At 42.2% G+C, this 23,103-nt stretch overlaps 1 protein-coding gene across 2 annotated transcripts in view; it reads right to left on the bottom strand.

Moving 5' to 3' along the window:
- Positions 1-19,022, bottom strand: part of AMPH (amphiphysin) — a 125,390-nt gene extending 106,368 nt beyond the window's left edge. For both annotated transcript variants that reach the window (XM_035317495.1, XM_035317496.1), the window contains exon 1: positions 18,793-19,022. In XM_035317495.1, the coding sequence (XP_035173386.1) occupies positions 18,793-18,861 (69 nt within the window). In that variant the 5' untranslated portion in view covers positions 18,862-19,022. The remainder of the gene's footprint in view (positions 1-18,792) is intronic.
- Positions 19,023-23,103: the final 4,081 nt, after the last annotated feature.

The following is a 23,103-nucleotide window of genomic DNA, read 5'->3' as shown; positions in this document are numbered from 1 at the left end:
GCTGCCCTGGCAATTAGTAATCTCGTGGCCACACCTTTCCAACTCCCTCCCATCCCCACATACTTCAAGAGTGAGAGGTGGGGGATGTTTCTTAAAAGTAGAAAAAAAAATAAAAATAAATATGACCATATGACCAACCTAGGAGAAATGAAAGAAATGCCACACTGTTTTGTGCTTTTATTGAAGGGACAAAAATATGTATTGCATCCACTTAATATTGCAAAATACACCAGTAGTTCACAAATCTTTTGAACAGTTTCAGAGATGACACCGACATTTTTGCATGTACACATCCTAAAGGTGAAAGGATACTACAGACTATTTAATGGAGATTTCTGGATCTCTTCTCTCCAGCAGAACAGAGTTTTACCACTGGATTTACATTTGGTCTGCATTTTGGCTTTCAGTATATTAACTGCATATTATACACAGACTGGAAACTATAAAACACACACTGCCTGCAAAATGAGTTAGCAAAAAATTATTAGGTAAAGAATATTTGTGGTCTATCCTATACTTCAAGATATATGCCTTGTCAGAAAAAAGAAAAAAAAAAAAAGGAATATAACAGAACTGAGAGCAAAACATTTTGAATATATTAATACTTTTGCAACATCTAAATAAATACATAATCAAAAATCTATCAAATGCTATTAAATATGCAGTTACAATTTCTGACAAAGGGGAATGGTGGAAGCAATGTTGCAGGCTTGCCCATTTCTTAATTCCCTCTCCTAAGCAACCATCTGTTGGCTACAGCTAGACCCAAACCACTGCCCAATATACCATCATATTGCAACTTCTTCTGAAGCAGGTACCTGCAATGATACTTGAAATACCTAGTCCTTTACATGTTAGATCTCAGTTGCCTTGTATGACAGATGCCATTAAGAAAAAGTCCTCATTTACCAACTTAATTATACTGCAACGGAAAGCTCTACATTCTCCACTGCCTTTGACTTCGAGAACTGCTTGTGCCCCTTCCTGACTGATTTACCCGGATCTTATAGCTTTACCTGGATCCTTTACCCGGATCTTCCTGACTCTACAGGAAAAAAGAGGACAAAAACCTGTGTTTCATAGAACTTGGAACAGGTAGCAAGGGTAACATACATATGGGGATGAACACAAGAAGAAACCTCAAATGGCTGCTCTGTCTGCTCAGTGCCTGCTCTTCATTATGCCGCTGGAAAATGCTCTCCAGAGGGGCATTTAAAGCTGAGACTGAGACTGGCCAGGTGTGTATTGCACCCCTAAGTGGGGGGTATATTCCCCCCCCCCAAAAACAAACAAAACAACAACAACAACAACAAAACTCTACCTATTTGGGGGGAGGAATTATCCACAAGGGTTGAGATGAAGCTTAAGGGTCCAAAGCCCTTCCTAGATCAGCAGCTTCCAGAGAGGACTTGCTTAAAAGTAGTAATAGGCTACAGATGCACCTGTAGCAGCCACAATACTGTTTGGACCATAAAGTAACATTGCATGCCCTGCCTAGATCGATCAATTTGTGTGCAATCCATTTCCACACTGTGAAGAACAATGGAGTTACATTAAATATTGTAAATTCCTAAACACAGAAGCAAGGGAAGGGAGGGAGCAGAGCCAACACAGGTCAGACAACAATGCAAATGGCAGTAGCTGCTCATTATGGATAAAAACACTTTAAAAGCCTTTACTCAGACTTTACCGAGGTCCCGCTTAGGCACCACTTCCATTGGGAGGGTTTTTCCTGGTTCTGGGGAGTGGGGTGAGCAGGGCCATGCCATGAGGGGGCCAAGCTGGGTGGCTGAAACAGGGCCGTGGGCCTATGGTAAGGGCGGGGAGAGGCCCAAGGCCTGGCTGGGCTGGGACAGTGAGGGCTGTTGGTGCCCTCTGGGCCCTGACAGCTGGAACAATGCCAAAACAGCAACTAAAGATGGAGTTTTGATGACTACTTTTTTCCTTTTCACACTTTTTCAGTGCTTTTGGAATCATGGGAGGATCTCGCCTCTATTAATTGAACATCTCTGTCTGCCTCAGAGGGCAGTGTAATCTTCAGCAAACAGGTAAGATCTGTCCTATGTATAATGATACTTGCTCTATTTGTATGTGTGATCCTTAAATATATTTTCAGTAAGGCTCTGCATGTCCATGGGGTTTTCCTAGGCCACAGTTTCCCACAGCAAGAACATTAAAATTAATGTAGATAAAACCACCAGCAGTCAGACAGATTTTCACCTGATGTAAAATAAACAACATAAAGCCAGTGAAGTCAGGAGATTTAGGTGAGAATATACCTCTGTATTTACACTTCAGATAACAGTAAGTTATCTTCCAATTACTAATTTATATATATATATGTGTGTGTGTGTGTATCCTGTGTTAGAGGTTTCCATAGCAAAAATCTGGCATCACAACAGGTAATGTGAAGATGTGAAGAAACACCCTTGCCGGACAAGAGTCCCAAGGCAGAAATGTATGTGCTCCGATGTTGTCTGCATTGATACAGTGTGCACTTATATCAAGCAACCACATGGCACACATGCAAAACATGCCTGAAACTAGCCCCACGCAGTAAATGCATATGGAAGTGTTGGATGAAATGCAAAAAAATCTCAAACTCTCTACATAAAGTGTATCTGTGTGGAAAAGAAAGAATGTCTGGGGAGAGTCTTTCTTCCCTGCAATGAGAAACAAGAACAATTCCACCTGGTAAATCATTTGCTGAAGTATTTTATTTGATGTGATTTTTTTGGACTTCAGCAAGGCTTTTGACACGGTTTCCCATAGGATCCTACTGGACAAAATGTCCACCATACAGCTAAATAAAAACATCATACGATGGGTGAGCAATTGGCTAACGGGCAGGGCCCAAAGGGTTATGGTAAATGGAGCTGCGTCAGGCTGGCGGGCGGTCACCAGTGGGGTCCCTCAAGGCTCCATTTTAGGGCCGGTACTTTTCAATATTTTTATAAATGATCTGGATGTAGGAATAGAGGGTATTTTGAGCAAGTTTGCTGATGACACCAAACTTGGAGGAGTTGTGGACTCAAATGAGGGCGTAAAGGCCTTGCAGAGGGATCTGGACAGGTTGGAGAGCTGGGCGATCACCAACCGCATGAAGTTCAATAAGAGCAAGTGCCGGGTCCTGCACCTGGGACGGGGAAACCCTGGCTGCATGTACAGACTGGGCGATGAGGCGCTGGAGAGCAGCCTAGAAGAGAGGGATCTGGGGGTCGTGGTAGACAGCAAGTTGAATATGAGCCAGCAGTGTGCCCTGGCAGCCAGGAGGGCCAATCGTATCCTGGGGTGCATCAAGAACGGCATCGCTAGTAGGTCAAGGGAGGTGATTGTCCCGCTCTACTCTGCGCTGGTGCGGCCTCACCTCGAGTACTGTGTGCAGTTCTGGGCACCACAGTATAAAAAGGACATGAAACTGTTGGAGAGTGTCCAGAGGAGGGCTACGAAGATGGTGAAAGGCCTGGAGGGGAAGACGTACGAGGAACGGCTGAGGTCACTGGGCCTGTTCAGCCTGGAGAAGAGGAGGCTGAGGGGAGACCTCATCGCAGTCTACAACTTCCTCGTAAGGGGTTGTCAAGAGGCAGGAGACCTTTTCTCCATTAACACTAGTGACAGGACCCGCGGGAACGGGGTTAAGCTGAGGCAGGGGAAATTTAGGCTGGACGTCAGGAGGGGGTTCTTCACAGAGAGGGTGGTTGCACACTGGAACAGGCTCCCCAGGGAAGTGGTCACTGCACCGAGCCTGTCTGAATTTAAGAAGAGATTGGACTGTGCACTTAGTCACATGGTCTGAACTTTTGGGTAGACCTGTGCGGTGTCAAGAGTTGGACTTGATGATCCTTAAGGGTCCCTTCCAACTCAGGATATTCTGATTCTATGATTCTATGTTGTTGGACTCCCCAGAAACATTATGAGAGCAAGTTAGCAGCAGAACCCAGATATCACAAAGCTGAATTTATGATTAAGCTGTAATTATGATGAAATTATGATATTTTGGCTGCTGCTGTATACCAAAAAAGTTTAGAAGATAGAATGGCACTCTAAGTGTATCACAAAGATAGGCTGGAGCTAAATATGCTGAAGTAATTCCCAAGTTCATCTAGTCAGTCTGAAAAGTAGGGCTCCTACACTTACAGACCCACTCACTCCCTGTGGTCCCTTCAATTAGAGACTTGGTTCATAAGCTAATAAATCACCTTGGGCTGAATCCTGAACTTCTGCCTGGAGGCATTGCCATTGCTTTGCTGCTTAACAGAATCTTTCACAAGCCCATAAAATAAAGCAAGAGGAGTAACCCAGGCCTTAATTAAGCAAAAGCTGAAGATGAATCAACATGTTTTAAAAAATGTTCTCAGCTACATCAGATACATTTCCATTGTTTCCTGCAGATTCTCCTACATGAGCCAAAGACAGACTCTAATACAGAGTTTAACTTATCCATGTGGAATGAATTCCTGCATTTTTCTAGAGGTTGGTTTCCACTTTGGGGCAGGCAGTACCTTGCTCCTGCAATGCAACGCCTGTCTTCTGTATAGGCTGACAAAACACAACAGGGGCAAAGGGGATGAATAGGTGTTGACTTTCATTACTTAATTCCAGCAAATCTCACAGAGTCACCACGAAATCCATCAATAACAAGAGTTACCAAGGTATCTAAAAGCTTTTTCCCTCCTTCCCATTCTTCTCTGTAACTCTTAGTTCTTACATGAGAAATTTACTGCTGATCTATACTGTTGAGGATCTGCACGCCAAAATCCAGCTGATCTCCTTTGTGTAGACAAAGGCCAAGACTGCGGTGTAAACTCAGGTCAAGGGCAATAATTCTTTTTCACTGTTTGGTGTTCATAAGGCTGCACCAGGAGCATTGCAACATCCACTTCTGGGCTACACATCGGAAGTAATATGTAGGAAAATGAGAGGCCAGTGGAGGGCCACTGGGATGCTCGGGGCTGGAGCTTGGCACAAGAAGGGAGCTGGGCTTGTTCAGCCAGGAAAAGACAGAGCTAAGGGAAGGAAATTACCTTACTCTGTTTTCTGTCTCTAAATATCTAACTAGCCATTATAGAGAAGACTGAGACAGGCTACTCAGAGGAGCACAGAAAGAAAAATAGAGCAATGAAAATTCATCATGAGATGGTGCAGCACTGCAACAGGCTGACCAGAAAGTCTGGGCAATCTCTGTCCTTGGAGATATTCAAGAAATGCCTGGACACAGTCCTGAGAAACCTGACCTAGCTTTGAGGATGTCCCTGCTCTGAGCTGGAGGTGGACTGGATGGCATCTCCAAGTCTTTTCCAATGCAAATTATTCTGTGATTCTAAATCTAAACTTAAATGAAAGATCAGTCACAGGCCTGACTGAGAGGAAGAGGCAGTGATGGACACTCTACAGTCTGTGTATGTGATTAAGAAATGCACTGAGAAATGCTAATCACAGAGAAAAAAAGGAAGACTTGCTCCCATTTTCAGTAAATCCATGCTAAAGTCTTTTATAAGATGGAAGAAAAAAAAAAAAAGCCCTTATTTTTCCAAAATATGATAAAACCACCCTGATACACTGTCCTACCTTGTTTCTTGTGAAGTTACACTCAAAAATCAAAGGAGGTAAAAACAGACCGTGTTTTAGGTCAGTAACTCTTTGGGACCAGCCTTAACTTTTTACACCTTCAGGCCTTGAAGCGAAACAAAATACGGTGTAAGACATGTGCAAAATGAAAAGGGAGCAATCAAACTGCACACATGTTCCAAGTATCATCAACTGATTGGTACAAACAGGCAAGGAAAAATTAGCAAGATTAAAAACAATGACAGACGGTCCCAGACTGATCTATTAAGCCCTCTATGTTTGTGCGTAGGTGTTTGTTGCAAGGGTAGCAAGCAAAAAGCTTGAGCAAGTGAATAGGCATGCACCCTTGCAAAATTTTAGCACGAAGTCAGTGTCAGGCACTTCTCCCCGGTTGTTATAAGCGTGCAGGTTTGCTTAAATTTGCTGAAACCATTACAACTAGCGACAAAACTTAGTGTCAGCAAAACATCAGTATTAATTTATGCAGACCATGGCTAGGTCAACAAGGAAAGGTCAACCAAGAATTTTATGATCACAGGCCAGATTTGCTGCTGACACTGCCAGCCAGATTCCCTAAAAGCAAGGAGAAACATGGCTTCTGATATTGAAGGGATACTCAAAGTAAGGTTCCCCTTACACTAGAATATATGTATACACATTACCAGATGTAATTTGCAGAAAACCATGCATCTAGCTATGACTAAATTCAATCCCACGCAGAGCCAGTACAGAGACCCTGTAGCAATAATCTTGTGCTAGCATAGTGAACTGAATTACATTTAACCAACAGAGCCTCATCCTGCTGCAAATAAAATCATCATGAGCAGGAAAACCTTTAAAGAATGGGTACTAGTGTGATTTGATACCAAGTTCATCACAATTTGTAATAGGCATAAAGCCTAAATACCATGATGGATGTAATCGGTGTTTCTCAATGCGTGGCTCTGATTGGAATTATTTTATTCAGACTAAACTCCTACACAATCCAATTAAAGATCAGGTTTTGTATTAAAACAACTCAAAACACTGGAAAAGAAAAAGAAAAAGACAATGGGAATAAATGTAGCCTGGGTGGAAAGCCAGCTGACACTGCTTTCTGCACATTTCTTTCTGTTATATGATAGTCCACTACATTTCAGTGAGATTACCGATAGAGTAAGATGTCTTTTGGTATGAGGATGAATCACAGAAGAGCTTGTGCTGATGAAAGACCCTTCCCTGATTTATCCCATACATATAAATCATTACCTTTTCTGATGAAAGGGGCAAGAAAGGAAGAATTTTATCACTCCTACACTTGTCAGAGACTAAAGGATCAGTCAGATGCCAGATGGGAGTACAGGCATTTTCTCATGTCTCTGGTAAAATTAGCTACTGCAGATTTTATGGACCAAGCAATGATACGTGTCTACACATCCAGGATTAGAAAATAACCCATTGTTTTGAAATTACACTCTTTACTATATGTCAGGTTTACATAATACAAAGAGTAACTGGATTTTATTCTCTACATGTACACTCTTCCGGAAGAAATGAGATATTAATTGTAAATCTTAGCTATTAGTCATTTTTATAATACTTCTATGCAAATATTTTATGTCAGACACATCAGTGTTGATTTTTGTCCATATTTAAACCTCTAGTCCTATTTTCTAATTTTTCAGCATATGCAAAGGTATTAAGAAGTTGCTAATTTTCCCTTTAATTTTAGATAGCTAGCCCCACTAAAACTAAAATTCTCATCAGGAGATGCTGGCCTTAACCATTGACCATTGTATCACTTTCTTCTTATATCAGTACTATCTAGTGGGTATTGGACCCAACTACTTCAGTGTTTACTAAACTCCAAATGCTTTAAGACTGAGTTATTTAATGCTCATAGCATCATAGATTATATAAAAGCAATGCAGTCATCTGTTTGGGTTCAATTTGTATTAACACATGAGTGTGTTTGCTTGCCATATTGACATGAAGTTATGACAAAAATTTTTAAGATGGCATATGTGAAAGACTTTTTTTTTTTTTTAATCTTAGTTCCTAAGAATTATGGAAAAGGACAGAGGAAAATACCATGCCTTCTCTTCAAACAGTTGCATTCCACTGAAGAACATCTACAAAGAAAATCGATTGTGCCCCATTCCAGACAGATAGACCCTTGCAGCAACTGTGGTAAAGCAAGGGAACTTACTTACCTAGTGGCTTTTTTATCTCAAGCAGACATTGGTTGCCTACCAGCGACCCATTGTAACCAGTATCCCGTGGCAGTCCAGCATTCATTTCAGTGAACGCAAGGTTTCCCGCTGATTATTCTCATTTACTTCAATGGAGGTCCAGTCCAACCATGTATCAGTGTCAAGTGTATGCCTTTTACTTGTCTATTTTGTAATTGTTTAACAATTCTGCTGTTGTGCAGCAAACTGATCTGATCTTAAATTCTTCTCTTTCTCTCAAGAGCATTAGTTTAGGGATAAGAAAACCAGATAAACTGTGTTTAGGATGTGAACTGTGTTTCTTCCTAGCTTACTGAGAACACAAATGCAATTTCTCCCTTCTGCAGTACACAGAGATACACCCCTGCCCAGGCACTAGGCTTTACACCTTGCTTCTTGCCTCACCAAGTAATGGCTTGGAAAAGTTGTATTTTGCTAGGGCAGATGCTGGATGGAGATGAAGTTGTGGACAATGCATTGTGCTTTCATGGGATAACCAAAAGCATCACAGCCTCCAATTACTGCATCTGCCTGGAGTCTCCATTTCTAGACATCTGAGGGGTGGAGAGTGGAAACTCTCCATATCACACAGTCAGGCACCAGCTGCACAGAAAACCAAGTTCAGGAATAAGGAATTGAGTTCCAACAACCCTAAATGGAGCAAGGAAGGTCAGGAGGACCTGAGCCTCTTCAAAAGTACCAGAGCTGAAAATTTTGAATGAAACATGCTCTTCATTTAACACTTCCTAGTAGTACAGCAGGTAACTTTGACTTGAGAGGAAAGCACCTGGCTCACTACCGCTTTAGGTAAAGCTGGTTTAGATGAAGGGGAACCTTGGTATACAGATCTTAGAATGGAAAGGAGTTTGTGACCCTTTTTAGAAAGCCCTTCTCCATTTTTCTGCTGCTATTTCCATTTATTTTACTTATTTATTGTTAGACAGTAAAAAATAAAGGAATTCATCACAACCCCCCTGAGGTTTTCTATTATTTTTTGGTCAACTCTTAACGGCAATAGCTTCCCAGAGGCAGAATAGAGAATACCCTGAACTGCAGAGAGAGAGAACAACTGATTTACATTTGAGACTGACTTTTCACTGCCCTTTTTTCCCAGATCCATTAAATGTGCAAATATTCCAAGATCTATTAATGTGTAATAAATTTTGCTTGACTGGTAATTCCTTTCATGCAAAATAGGAATATTTTTATATAAGGGAGTGTAAGAAAAAAAATCCTTCTTTCAGCCAGAGAAGGGAAAAGTCTGTGCTGGGTTTATATCACTACTTCAATCCTTAAAGTGCTTCTCTTACCAGATACTAATGAGCAGTCCAACAACACTATTAAACAGCGTACTTCATAGTCAAACTGAAAATTGGATACTAGAGTGGGGAGAGAAAAAAATATATATATATTGCTCACATAAACAGATCCTCCTGAAAAGTGACTTCACAGCCTTGGTGCTGCATAGTGCCTCCTTTAAAATATACTTTTCAATGGGGTACAGCTTCTTATGTTATTTTCCACAGAATCACTGTATCCAGAAAGTTTCCCTCACTACAAAATAAAGAAATAAATAAATAAACAGAACTGAACAGCACAGTACAAGTTGAAACATTGACAAAAAAAACACATCATACTCAAACTTGTCATTCATTCTGCAGTCTGCGAATGTGCGTTCTTGACCTAAAATACTTGTCAGTTAGAGCTTGTTCCTCTCTGTCCTGCCATGTTGCTATGTCATGACTCTTGGAGATCTGACTGGGTAAGATGCCATACAAAAGGCAGGTGTGTTTGTCAGCTAACAGTCGCCTAAATTCCTTCCGGATTTGTTTTTCAGTTTGGCTGTCAAGTCGACCTGGATTCTCAGCCAACTTGTGAATTACTATTTATTTTTACCCTAATATGCAACTTTGGGCAAAAAACGCTGGCACTATGCTTGCAACAAATATAATCTTGGACTGGTGCTACAGGCAAACATAATGCTAGGGTGGTATTAAGAATAAAACCTTCTTCAGCCGTGTAAAATATCTGCAAGATTTGCCTTCTCTGAAGCATGCTTTTTAGACCCTGCCTGGAACTAGAGATTTCATAGGAGGCTGTTTTTCTTTTGTTGTTGGACTTGAAATACAACAGGAGCAGACAGCAGAAGTAAGCTCAAAAGCTGTGGGGTACACGCAGCACCTTGACTCCATTGAATGAGTGACTGAACTGCCGGGCTACATCCTAAGGCAACCAGCTGAATGATAATCCTGTGGACTCAGCTGGAGCTTCCTACAAAAATAAAGTTTGTGAAGATAGCCCACAGCAGACTGCTTCAGCTTACACATTTGCTTTTATGCACTGGTGTCTTAACTGCTAGGTAACTTTGCTCTCCATTTCACCTTCTCTGTCTTTCAGCTTTTCCCCAGTCTTGCCTATATGGGGTGCTGCCACTTTATTCCCAGCTTCCCATCACTGGGAGGACCTTGGTCAGCCCTGCAGATGCCAAGTAAATAGCCAGGTTCCACTCTGACCCACCTCCCGTACAAAACAGAGGGCAAATATAGCAAAATGACCTTTCAGTAGAAAGCTTGCAGTGTTTGGAGGCTTGGTACTGTTTTTTAAACATGCAGTCATCTCTGAAGAGTGTATCTGTGCTCAGCTCTGAAGGAACCAGGTGCTGCAACAATTTCTTTTTTTTTTATTTTTTTGTAAATTGCTTTGGTGGTTAACTTTACAATAATTTGTTCAGATAGCCCTAAAAGAACAGAAGAAGGGAGAGACTGGAGATGAACAAACATGAAGGAAGATGCAACTGTGCTGATACTAATTCTGCTCACATTTTTGCTGAGAATTAAGTAGGACAACACTTAGAGATGAGCAAGTCACATTTTGGCAGTTTGCAAGACTGTCACATCATAGGGAATATGTTCTTTTTTAAAATTATTTTATTTTACAAATTAATCCAGAAGGCATTTCAGAATATAGAGGGAGGGCTGCAGTATTTTTTAAAATCAAAAGAATTTCCTTGTATTGTTATACTTCCACATTTCTTGAAACCCAAATTCCATATTTTGAATTCATGTCTCATCTGAAAACACCAGATTCATTTCTGGACCTTGTCCAGGCATCTTCTCACCTGGACATTGACCTCATTCTGCTGCGGTTGTTTTCCACTCCCTATTTCACATGTAATGAATCTGCTCCTTTAACGCTTCCTGAATGCGTTCCCACAGTGACAGTGCTGTGGTTGCAGCCTCCAGCCATGCCCTGCCTGGAGCTCCTTCATTTAACATTGTATGCTTTTCTTTCTCTGTTTTTCTTCCCTTACAAAGGTCAGCTTCGGAGACTGCTGCCCTAAGTCAAGACTAGGCCAACCTGTTCGTCTCTTCAGGCCTGAGCTTACCCTTGACTTTTCACTTTTTCTTTGGTCTGCCTTTGATTCTAGCCCTTCTATCACCCTTGTGATACCAACGTGTTTAGTACAGACCTGGAAGACATGTCAATTAAATTATTTCCCGTCTGATTAGCCTACTAACTGTTCCTTATGTAAAAATAATGAACAAAATTTGTCCTATACTTAAAATTGTTGATCATTTTATTTTGGCAAAATGTTTTCATGATCATAGCTGATCTGTTTCAGCAGTAAATCTTATGTATTTAAAAAGTTCATCCAAACTCCGCAGAGTGGCTAGAGCAGCATGAAAAGACAATACTGTTCCACCCACATAAACAAACCTAAATGTAGATTAAGCTGATAATGGCATCCACACACAGAGCTGCATAGGCTTAATAGAAGTATCACATTTTTATTTACTTCTCTACATGTCCTGCATGCAAGTCTTTAAACAACGCCCTGAATCTAAACCAAGTATATGAATTTTATGTGAAAAAACAGTGTATTTTCGCAGATCTCAAAGACTGATTATTTTTCACAGAAAATGCATCATCTTTATTCAGTTAAACTTCTCTATATGCAGTGTTTTATCTTTGTGCTTACACATATTAAACCTCATGCAGGTGGGTCACTTAATTAGGCTTTGCTGAAACCTGAAGTGTGAATCATCAGTAGAAATAACTGTGTTCCCATAGCACTGCAGACCATCATCTACCTCTGCTACACACCAAACCCTTATACTTCTTTAAAAGCAAATGTTACACTGACAATCACAATCTGGAAAAAGAAATTCAGATTCTGTGTTCTTTAGGTAATTTTTATTTTTTACCAAAATGCAGGTTTGAGAAAAGAAGTTATCAGTTGATACTTCTAGTATTTTTCAAACAAACCTGGATTGAGAGCTCTCAGCATGTGCAGACACACATGTGAGCATATGTGTGTGTTACAACAGCAGCATTTTGTGAAATGTTTCTAGAAAAATAGTAAGGGTTTCCATTTGTTAATCTAGACTATAGATTATTTTTCAAATTATTTGTTTCAGCGACAACCCAGGGATTTGGCAAGCATTCCTCTTGTCTTTTGTATCATAGATAAAGAGGATTGATTGCAGCTCACGGGCTGTATCACTGGGCTCTGCATCACCATAAACTACAGATTTAACAATCTTGTAGGTGCAAGAAAGTGGGATGAAAGACTCCAAGCTGAGAATTCAAGGGAGCATCAAAGGAATTAATCTGCTACAGAGGTAGGCAGAACAAAGCAGAGGATCTTATCTGGAAGTAAGCAGGAGCTTTTTGTCAAAAATAAGGGGGGTGAAAAAGAAGGAACAAGAGCAATAACTGAGAAGTAGCAGTGGGGCACGGGGCATTAGAGACGAAATATGGTCCAGCCCCTGACATCTCTGCACCCCTGCCCAAAGAAAGGCCTCTGAACTCTCCCATTGCCCTGCCAACCTTCTTAGAAAACACCTGAACAGAACTGTACCAAGTGCTTGTCCACACCAGTCCCCAGCTCCAGTGCCTTACAATTGCTCCTGTCCTACAGATAAAGAAGAATATTACTGAGAAAACAAAGAAAGGCCTAGAAGAGGAACAGGCTGTTTCCTACCTTAGCTTTCTCCTAGCACAAATGGAACTTCAAAAACATGTTACACATTTCTTTACCGAATGCCTATGATTTACCTTACACTCCAACAGATTAATGAACTTCAATTAGTAGATAATACGATTGCTTTTCCAAGTTGCTCATTGGTTTAAGATTTTGGCAACTACTGACAAACTAGCTGTTCATTAGGGCAGGATCAAATTATCCCATATTCAAGAACAGCAAAGGCTCAGCACCGTGCAGCACAGACGCTGTGGAGCATTAGGGAAGAGAGACCCAGCATTTGACACATTTGGGACTGGAGGCTCTAAACAGCTGAGTTTGCAGCCGAGCCCAGTGAACCAAACCATACAACAGCTCCCCAAGGAAAACGCTCTCCCCGTTGAAGTGGTAGAGCCATCTGCTACCCCTTCTTCCCCACCATTCCTCAGTCCCTGTGGTGAGTAGGAGGACTGGCATAGCAGGCACTGACTCCTGCCAGAAGTTTTGGTGGGGGTGAACCCCCCTCCCCCCCTTGTATATTTTGGGAAGGTAGAAGAATCCCCCTGCCATCTGCAGGTGAGTTCAGCAAGCTGTGGTCCTCTTCCTGGGGCAAACTGCATGCATTAACTGAGGTTTCAAATCTATTTGGTGCTTGGAGGCACAGCAAGACATTCCCTCATTTCTTTGCAAGACTGGATAAGCAGAGCGAGATGCCAAAGCTACAGGGAGCCCTGACATCTCTCCAGTACACACCGTGAAAGTCTGACTCCTACTTGTGCCACAGCATGAAGGCAGCAGTGTGCAGTGGAGCAGCTGGGGACCACTCACGGCAGCCCCTCTGAGCACGAGCAAGGGCAGACCTTGGTTCAGAAGCACCTAGTCTTAGGCAATCCAAAAAGGCAAGGAAGAAAGGATCTTCTGGAGGGGCAAGGTGTAGCAAAGAAGATTGTCCAGATCCAAGCCCAACAAATTAGCAGCAGATCCTTTCTAAAGATACATATATATAAATATATATATGTCTCAGTGAAATGTGAAATGCATAGAGATAGATAAATTTCAGGAGACTGCTTTGTAGAGAGAATGGTAGAAGAACAGACGGACAACCAAGAGCTAAAAGAGGAGATGGAAAAAAAAAAAAAAAAAAAAAAAAAAGTGAAAACAATTGTCAGAACAGAGGAAGAACAGAGGAAGAGGTCACCTTGGTATTGACGAAACTTTGGTCAGTGAATGTGGAGATATCGATCCCCATAAAACTGAGGAAACAGCACTTTCATGACTTGATGGAAGCTAAGTGACAATGAGGAAGGCATCACAGTATCGTGGCTGATACTGCATATGGGGAGAAAACTGGAAACAAAAACTGATTCCCTTCCCCCATGCAGGAAGGAAAGTGCCACATCAGAACCTAACAGGCAGGAACCCTAAGTGTTTCCTCTCCCCTTTTTTACATACTTGGCAGCCAGATGATCAAAATCTACCTCTATGTTTTACATATCAGAAATTAAAACAGACAAAACCAAACAATATTTTACTAGCAGCTACTCTTTGGCTTGCTCGGGAGGGTCATGCAGTAACTCTGATTAGATCAGAGGTCGTGCTGACAAAAAAAGCACTGTGTAGAGAAAAATCACGTGTAAATTGTACCCTCTACATCAAGGAAAGAAAGAGCAGGGAATAAAGGTCTTCACCCCTCCCAGCCCTCCCCCTCCCCCCCCTTCCCCCCCCCCCAGTTTAAGCCATTTATATTAAGCAAGAAGAGAACTTTCTGACTGGAAGCAATAGCATCAAATCATTTTAGTGAAACTGCAAAATCTCCACCATTAAATACTTTCAAAAGCATGCAAGGAAAGCATTCCTATGGAATAACTTAGGTTCAGCTGATTCCACTTTGGTTCAGAAGAATGGGCCAGATGACCACTTGTGCTCCTCTTTTCTACAATTTCTGTGAGAGGGGAGGGGAGGAAAAAAAAAAAAAAAAAAGTAAGTGCAAAAGTAAGTGCAAGCTTTTCATACTAGAACCTACAGGTAGAAGAATCTAGGCTGCATAGTTTAGACCATACCATTCACGTGAGAAATTATTGACTTCTGGTTGGTTTTGTTTGTCTACTCAGAGATTAACAATTAGCTCTTCAGAGGTAAATGTGCCTCTACCTTGCATGTGTCTGTGGCAGCATGGTCCCAAGTGTTGGGGACTGTCCTAACACTATCATGGGTTCAGTGTTTATAACATACATAGGGCCAATGTTTTGAACCGTTAGACAGTAATTTGCTGTTATGAACCTGAGGTTTCTAGAACCATATAATCACACTTGCAGGCAGATGGAATACATGTAACATGTTTTTCATGAATATATCCCAAATGCAGATACCCATCTACTTCATCAGAGCATGTGGTGGGTACAGAACTATCAATTTCCCTTCTTGGGTGTTTTATTTTTCAGTTATGGCACCTCCTCCTTCGCAACATCTTTAACCACTAGATACTCCTGCAAAGTTCTCATGACCTAGAGCATTTAATGCCTTACCTTTTGGATGGAACCAAATGTACTACTAAGTGGAAGCTGAACATGCAAAAAAAGCATGAGTTGGATTTTCCAAAGCCACTTAAAGCTCCCAGGAGCTGCCTTACTGAGTTTCAGAAGTGTTGTGACAACACCCAGCCTGTGCAGTCAAAAGTGTTAGGATACAAAGGGGAGAACAGGGAGGTAACTAGTATTGTAAATTGGGCTGACAGCTTTATTTCAAGTTTTCAGAGGAATCTAGGGACACAGACTCAGTGTTTTCATCCAAGTAATCCTGTCCTCGGGACTGCCTGAGACAGCCTGAGTTACAAATACATCTGTTCCGTTTTCAGTATAAGCAGATATTTAAGAATGTCAATGTTTCGTTTACTTTTATGACTGGGATGTAGGCTCTTAAAATGCTCTGATGCATTTAAAACTTTAATCCTGATCATTCAGCTGACTGTTGGCAGCTTCCAGCAGATGCTGCAAGCTCAGCACATCCATGCTTCCTGAATATTGGGGAAAAGTCATTGAAGAAAGGCAGTGGAGAACAGCACAGTTTGGCTCATTGAACACTTGAATTAAAGTCAGGGTGTCAGGGCACACATGCTACTGAAAATGCCATATTTTGGATGACACGAAAAATGGACTGACCAGTAATTATTTCTGGTCATTTAAATTCCTGTTTCATTTTGAGAACTAGCCTGGTCCAGCCCACTTTGGACAATTAGATCCTTACCCTCATTTAGCCATAGGCTATTTTGTAATGTCATTGCCTTATCAAACCATTGACACATTTACCCCACCTATTTCCTCAGTAAGAAGTAATTTACAAGTATTTCTAGACTATTATAAGAAAATAAAACATTATTGATATTATCAAGTCTAACGTACAAATACCAGCAGTCTACTGTATCGCATAATAATAATAATCATTTTTGTTTAAACTAGGAAAATAGTATCAAAGGATGTATCTATGAAACTCTTGGATTAAACACTTCTAATGCAAGACAGCTGGATTTATCCAATGAGATATTTCCCGTCAGTTACTGAGCTTTTGTCATACAAATAAGGAGCACATACATGCATATGGGCATATATGCTACCTAGACCATGAAACTATAATTTCTCCTAGACTGCAAAGAAATTAGGATAATGATTACATCATTAGAAAAACTATTTCGGTAAAGCTTTATGTTTTATAGCCATCCCATGTTATTAATACAGCTGGCACACCAGTAATAAATAATAGAAAACTATTTACAAATGTGTTATAAAGCCAGTTGACTATACAGACACATTAAGAAAACTGCAGGCGCTCAAATCTAGAGTATGCAACAAGATAAAACAACTCAGAACATGTTTAAAATCCCTCTAGGCCAGTGAGATATTACACACCCATCAGAGAGCCGTCCTGTTCACACCATCAAATACCAGATTCTTAGTTCCTAGACCTTTAACTCTTAAAATTTAATCTACTCAATGACAATCATCCTATAAATAAATAAAAAACAGTAATTATGTGTCATGCCCTTTGAGGGGAGTGGGGCTTTGGGGCTTTAATTTATTTATTAGAAAACAATCAAACAAACAAAAAATGGTGTTTTAGCAAGAATAATGAAGGATTTTATGTTTTATGTTGTGTAACCAGAGATTAAATCAAGACTGACCAGAAGCACAGGGATGAGAGAAGAGATGGGCACAACTCACACAGTAACTCCATATGCATGCCATGAAGAAAGAAGCAGGGAAACTGAGCTGCACGGTGCACACTGCTGCGTCAGACCACCGGCATTTTATTCCCTGTATATATGCAACATTTAGACCCAGGGACACAGTAAGAACCAGCCACCACAAATGCCATGACGAGGCCGATACATGCAGGCCAACCCAGCCAATTTTCCCCTCCCGAGTGCAACAGACCACCAAAGTGCAGGCAGAGCCCAACCATCAGAGCCCATCAGCACACCCCGGTTGCTCCCAGAGTGCTGCTCCGGGGCCAGTGCGTGAGATGCCTTTGCCACAACACCAGGACCAGGTGTGCTCTGGGATGCCCATGCATTTCTGCTGGCCTCCCCTGGCTGAGCAGACACACTTGGAAGCAGTACACGTGATTTTATATCTTACACCTGTGATTCACTGGACAGTTAACAGTAACAACACCAGCAAATAGCACTGACCGAGATGCCAGGAAACAAACAGTATTTGTAGACCTCTGCTCCTGCTACTGACCCAGCTCAAGTCACACCATAAAGTCTCCAGATCTCCTCAAAATATTAAAGAATTTATTATTTTATTCAAAAGCAGTTACAATCAAAACCTGAAAGAATGGAAATGCATCATGAGTTTGGTATTGAGAAGTCCAGTGCCTTGTGACCTTGTGAGCCAGATACGAGCTTCTGAAAGACAAAATCCATCACCTGCCTGTGACGGTCTCAACCATTAATTAGATGCATAAATAGTGACATGATTACACATGGGACTTTTCAACATGAAAGTTGTGATTTTTATTTCCTTAGAGCACTGCAGAGTTCACTGCACGGCACAAAGGCAGCAGGGATTCCGTGGCAGCGAGATATGAAAAACAGTGGGCATAAAGTAATCTCTTCTAATTCTCCCAAGCCCCGTGACACTGACATGCGGGAGCACAGAGTACCTGCCAGAGGGGTATCAAGGCTTTGTCAGCCCTCAAAAGGGACGATGACACGTAACACTCGGTGACCCCTCTGACTCAAATTCGCACTGAGAACAGCTTTATAACAAACCGCACCGATAGCTGATACGGATGCTGCACACAGCCACACACAAATGCTTTTATTGCTTGGTTTGATGCCTGTGGTCCAGTGTTGAGGCACAGAGCAGCTAAATGTGGATTATTTACGTGCAGCATCTACATCTGTTGGCTTTTATTAGCCAAGGTCCTTTATCAGAAACTCCCGCAAATTCTTCCTGACTTCGCTGCTTGTTCAGCTAGAGCATCACACGAATCGGCACCGGGTTTTCTTAGCGACAAACACAAATCGCGATGCTTCGACCGACATCACGACATCCACCAGAGACACCCACAGCCACGGAAAGCAGCGGGTGGCCACGAGCCCCGCTCGGGCTGCTCTCGGTGGGCTACCGACCCCACACCGGGGTAGCCCCGTGGCTGTGGCCAGGCCGCTGGCAGCCGGGCGATGAGGAGCGCTTTAGCTGGGGATGAGCCGGCGCGGATATTAACGGCAAGGCAATCCTCTTAGAGATGGGGCCAGCAGGTGCACCCACCCTGCGCCCACCCGAGCTGCGAGCAAACGGGGGGCGGCTGGGCCAGGCCTGAAGTGGCATCGCCCCCGGGTGAAGCCGGGTAAAGCCGTGCCAAGCCGGGCCGGGCCGGGCCGAGCCGAGCCGGGCTGGCCCCTCACGACGCCCGACCCGGTAAGTGGGGCGGTTATATAAGAGCGGCCGCCGCCGGGCAGCGGGGACCCGCTGTCCCCCATTCCCCCACCCCAGGCAATGCTGCTGCCTCTCCCCGGCCCCCTCCCGGCTTGCTCCCCCAAGCCAGCACCTTCTCCTGGGCGCGGTTGAGGCGTTTCTGGACGTTTTTGGCGAAGATGCCCGTCTTCATGTCGGCCATGGCTGGCGGCGGGGGGAGCGGGGGGGGGGAGGCGGGCGGGCGGGCAAGGCAGAGCCCGGCGGCGGCGAGCGAGGCAGGGATGGATGGAGGGATGGAGGGAAGGAGGGAGGGAAGGAGGGCAAGGAAGAGGAGGAGGAGGAAGAGGAGGAGGGCCTTAAAGACACAGCCGGGAGAGGCGGGGCCGCCCGAGCTTCAGGTGAGCCGCGGCCCCCCGCCGTGGCAGCCGTGGGCCCCGCAGGGGGGTAGCGTCTCCTTGCCCCCATGAGGTAGTTCTCCCACACTGTAAATAAATAACACAAAATCCGGAGAGATGCAGGCCGCGGGGAGCACACAAAGGTTGCCAGAAGCCGCCAATGCTGAGGTGATGGTGGCTGAGACCCGCTGGTGGCTCCTGGCCTCCAAGCTCTGCCAGCACCCTCGGGTCAGCTCTGAGTGACATTTGGGGGATGAGGTGTCGGGGACCTGCACCCAGAGCTGTGCACAAGTGTGGCTGGCAGTGGCACTGAGTCTGAAATCTGCCTTCATAGGTAGCCCCAAATCCACTGCTGGTATTTATTCCTGCTCCTTGGCCAAGCACAGAGTGCCCTGATCCCAGAGAGCAGAAATAAACACCGCAAAGCAAAGCACAGTGGAGCTCCGGGCTCTGAGCCTGTGTTCTACAGGGAGCTGTTCTAGATGTGTAATGCTTTCCGTTGATTTTTCAGATGGTGCAAAACACAAGCCAGAAGGTCATCACTTGTACCTGCCAAAAGGAAACATCTCCTACAGCTAGTAAGTCCAACCGTGTTTCATGAGACCTTACATTTCTGATACCTGTCCAGTCACAGACCTGCAAGATATGTTTTCCTGTAACATTAGGAAGCAGAATAAATGTAATGACTGCAGAGGTAACAGTGTTTAATGAACTTGTGACCTATGGTAGGCGCTTACTTAATTATTATTTAAACAACTTTTAAAAAGAGAAAAATACAAAACAAATGCAGAAATACAAAGAAAGTGCCTCATAGCAACCAAGGAAAGCATTTTATATATATAAAAAAAATGGCAGGCAGCATCTCTTATACCATTGTTAAGCTGATGAAAGATCAAAACAAAATCCCAGTGTGCCTGTGGTTCCAAATTCTTTGAAGTAAGTTTTAACAGCTTCTTCAGAGTTTTTCTTTCTGGCTAGGTGGGTGTCTATTCCAACAGGATTGTGTGACTTTAATACTAATAATTTAAAAAATCTTTAAAAAGATTGTCTTTGATTACTCATTAATTTTCTTAATCAAAAGATAACCAACACAGCAAATAGCAGCAGCAGATTATATTTGGTGACAGGGCTGCATGCAAGCTACTAGGGAAGACACTTTCCTATGTCTTTTTGTCCCCATCTGTCTGTCTAATCTAGTGATAGTGGATCCCACAGTGCCAAGCCCCCAAATGCTTTTTCTTGCTGGTGGATGAGGAGCATGAAGATGTGTCAGCTGTACTCAGTCATACACCCAGTCTTTTCCTCCTCAGTCAGTCAATCTGCACTGGTTTTGCCCCATTTAATGGCCTTGGACAACAGCCAGGAATGGCTTTTTCACAGATCATTTTATGAATGTGCATGGTGCTCTACATCAGCTAGATTTTGGAAAGTAATTATCAGCAAATGATCAGGCTAATAGATCCATATTCCCTATGCTAGCAAAATCTCACTCTGTCATTTATAACATTTACTGTAAATCTATTTTAAGAGAAAACTTCCCTATTATATGTTTTAAAGGAAATTTCTTCCTCTATGTTGCTGATATCTTAGTCTGAAATAAATAATGTTTCAAAATGAAGAATTATTTTCTACACTTTACCCTGGTTGTTTATTCCTTGTATTTGTTACGGTATTGTTTATTTGGTTTTATTTAAATTGAGACTTCATTTCAGTATAACACTTGAATAGCAGGGATGATCAGACATCCATAGAAAAATGTTTCTAGTGGAGTGTCTACTTTTAAATGTAAAATCTGTAAGGGGCAGGGTGGAAGTAAATGTTACTACTTTTGCTATGTCACCACTTTTGCCAGGTGTTTATCCTGGTTCACCCAAAATCTTAGAGAAGGAGCAAATCTACATCTCTTCTGACCCATCCACAACAAGGTTTCTAATCACTTCTGCTTTTCTGAGCACTCTTAATTCATGTAAAGCAATAAAATGAAAAGAGACTGGTCTGTTTGAGTCAATTTTACAATGGCAATAAGAGAAAAAAAGGCAAGTGTCTTACAGCCATCTCCACTAGAATGATAATTCTGATATAGCTATTGGCTGTTTAGGACTAACACAGAGATTTCCACCTCAAGGAACTGTACAAACAGTAACAGAGACTTACAACTCCTAAGCTAGATATGGTAGATAAAAGACACTTCAATCCTAAGCACCTATTTAACAGGTCAGAACAGTGGCAAAGTAGAGTGGGAAATTAAGATTATCCAAATAAAGCTGCAGTTGAAATCACAGAGTAACTGGGGATTTTGGAAGGCAGAATGCCAGTACACAAGTTCAGCACCAGTCAGGACAAACAGATCAGCAATAGAAAAGCAATGTGAGAAGTTAAATAACGTCAAGTGTAACGGATCTGATTTTTAAACATTTTTATATAAACAATGCGTGCTTGGTATTGTTCTAGCAGTTTAAGTCAGGATATAATGGGCAGAGAAAGACTTACTAAGCTATCAGACCGCTTCCCTTATGTCTCACTGTTCTTTGGTTGTGGGTCATGGAGAGGAGAGCTACCTGTCAAATCATGAGACAAGGAAGGTAATGAACACTGTGGAAGATACCTGTCAGAAGAAAAAAGTATCTTCATAAAACAAATGTGGTGCCAAACCCTGCAAAAATCTACTCCAGGGGACAAAGATAATAAAATCTGTTTTTAATAAAATATATGTGTTCTATATTTAAAGACTTAGGCATTTCCTGTTTATTAAAATTGTTATAGTTAAAGCCAAATGCAGATTTTATTTTATTTTTATATTTTTCATCACTGTTGTAACTTCAGATTAACACTTCTTTCTCAGTCATTAATGTGCTAACATACACTGAATCTATACTTACATTCTGTCATAGAACACCATTTTCATCACTGGGGAGCATTTTATCTCAGAGGTGCAAGTGCTCTTTGATTTCAGCTTAATTTTTTGAACCTGTCTGGTTTCACAGAGCTATACACAGGGAAGATGTGCTTGGCAGTGGCCTCACATTTTTCCTCTGGAGGTCTGTCCTGCCACTGATTTCTATTAGCAAATGGTTGGGATGACACCCAGGCTCTGAAACACCTGCAAATGAGCCTTAGGTTGGAAAGCAGCACTAATGAGGGCCCTGCAGAACTCTCTCACAGAATGAGCACCGGTAATGTGTCTGTGTGAAATTCGCTCCTGGGTAGCACCTGTGGAGCATAAGTATTTGTGTTGGACTTTAGCAGGGGGTGTGTTCCTTGCCCTTTCCAAGTCTTCATCCCTGAAAAAGAAGGAAATAGAGAAATGCTTCAAAAACAACATTTAATGTCATGCTAGTGAGAGAATGCCTGGAATTACTGTTGCCTTTGGGGAAATCTTTCCAGGTTTGAGCCTGCTCAAGTAGATAAGTAGGCATGACAAGAGATCCAAAATCCATTAGAGCTAGCTAGGTAGGAGTAAGGAATTAAGTATCACTCAGCTCTATACTAAATATCACTTTTCTTTGTACACAGTTGAAGTGTCAATAAAATACATAGTTGGGGGAAAAGACTAAGATGATAATGACAAGCATTTTGGACATCCAAGAATGGGCTTCTGCATTGGTAGAGCTCCTGGAATCCACAGTTCCCTCCCCTAGTGAGGGTAACTGCCAATCTGGACCCTGCTGCAAAAGGAGCTGCACAACAAAATTGGCTTTACGTTGTGTCATTTAGACAGCAATAGGGTCTTGATAGGTGCATATACATTGTTGACTCAAGCATTAGGAATGCTTTCTGAATAAGAGACAGACACATGCTCTGTTTGGCCTTATCCTCATATGTCAGGCTTTATATGAAAAACACTGGGAATGGTTCAGAATAAGGATTTTAGAAAATCATGTGTACAACATATGAGCTCTTGCACCTAAGCAGAAAAAATCCCATGATGTGATTTAAAAAAATGAAGAATCCCATACTCCAGCTCTTTAGAAGTATGTAACTTAGGCCATCCATGGCCTAAATTCGGTCTTCCTTAGTCTATGAGGTGAGCATTCAGAAGTCACTCAAAA

Source organism: Oxyura jamaicensis, chromosome 2 (assembly GCF_011077185.1).
Source record: "Oxyura jamaicensis isolate SHBP4307 breed ruddy duck chromosome 2, BPBGC_Ojam_1.0, whole genome shotgun sequence".
NCBI lineage: Eukaryota > Metazoa > Chordata > Aves > Anseriformes > Anatidae > Oxyura > Oxyura jamaicensis.
The sequence above is the reverse complement of the archived record's forward strand: the minus strand, read 5'-3'. Positions and strand labels throughout refer to the sequence as shown.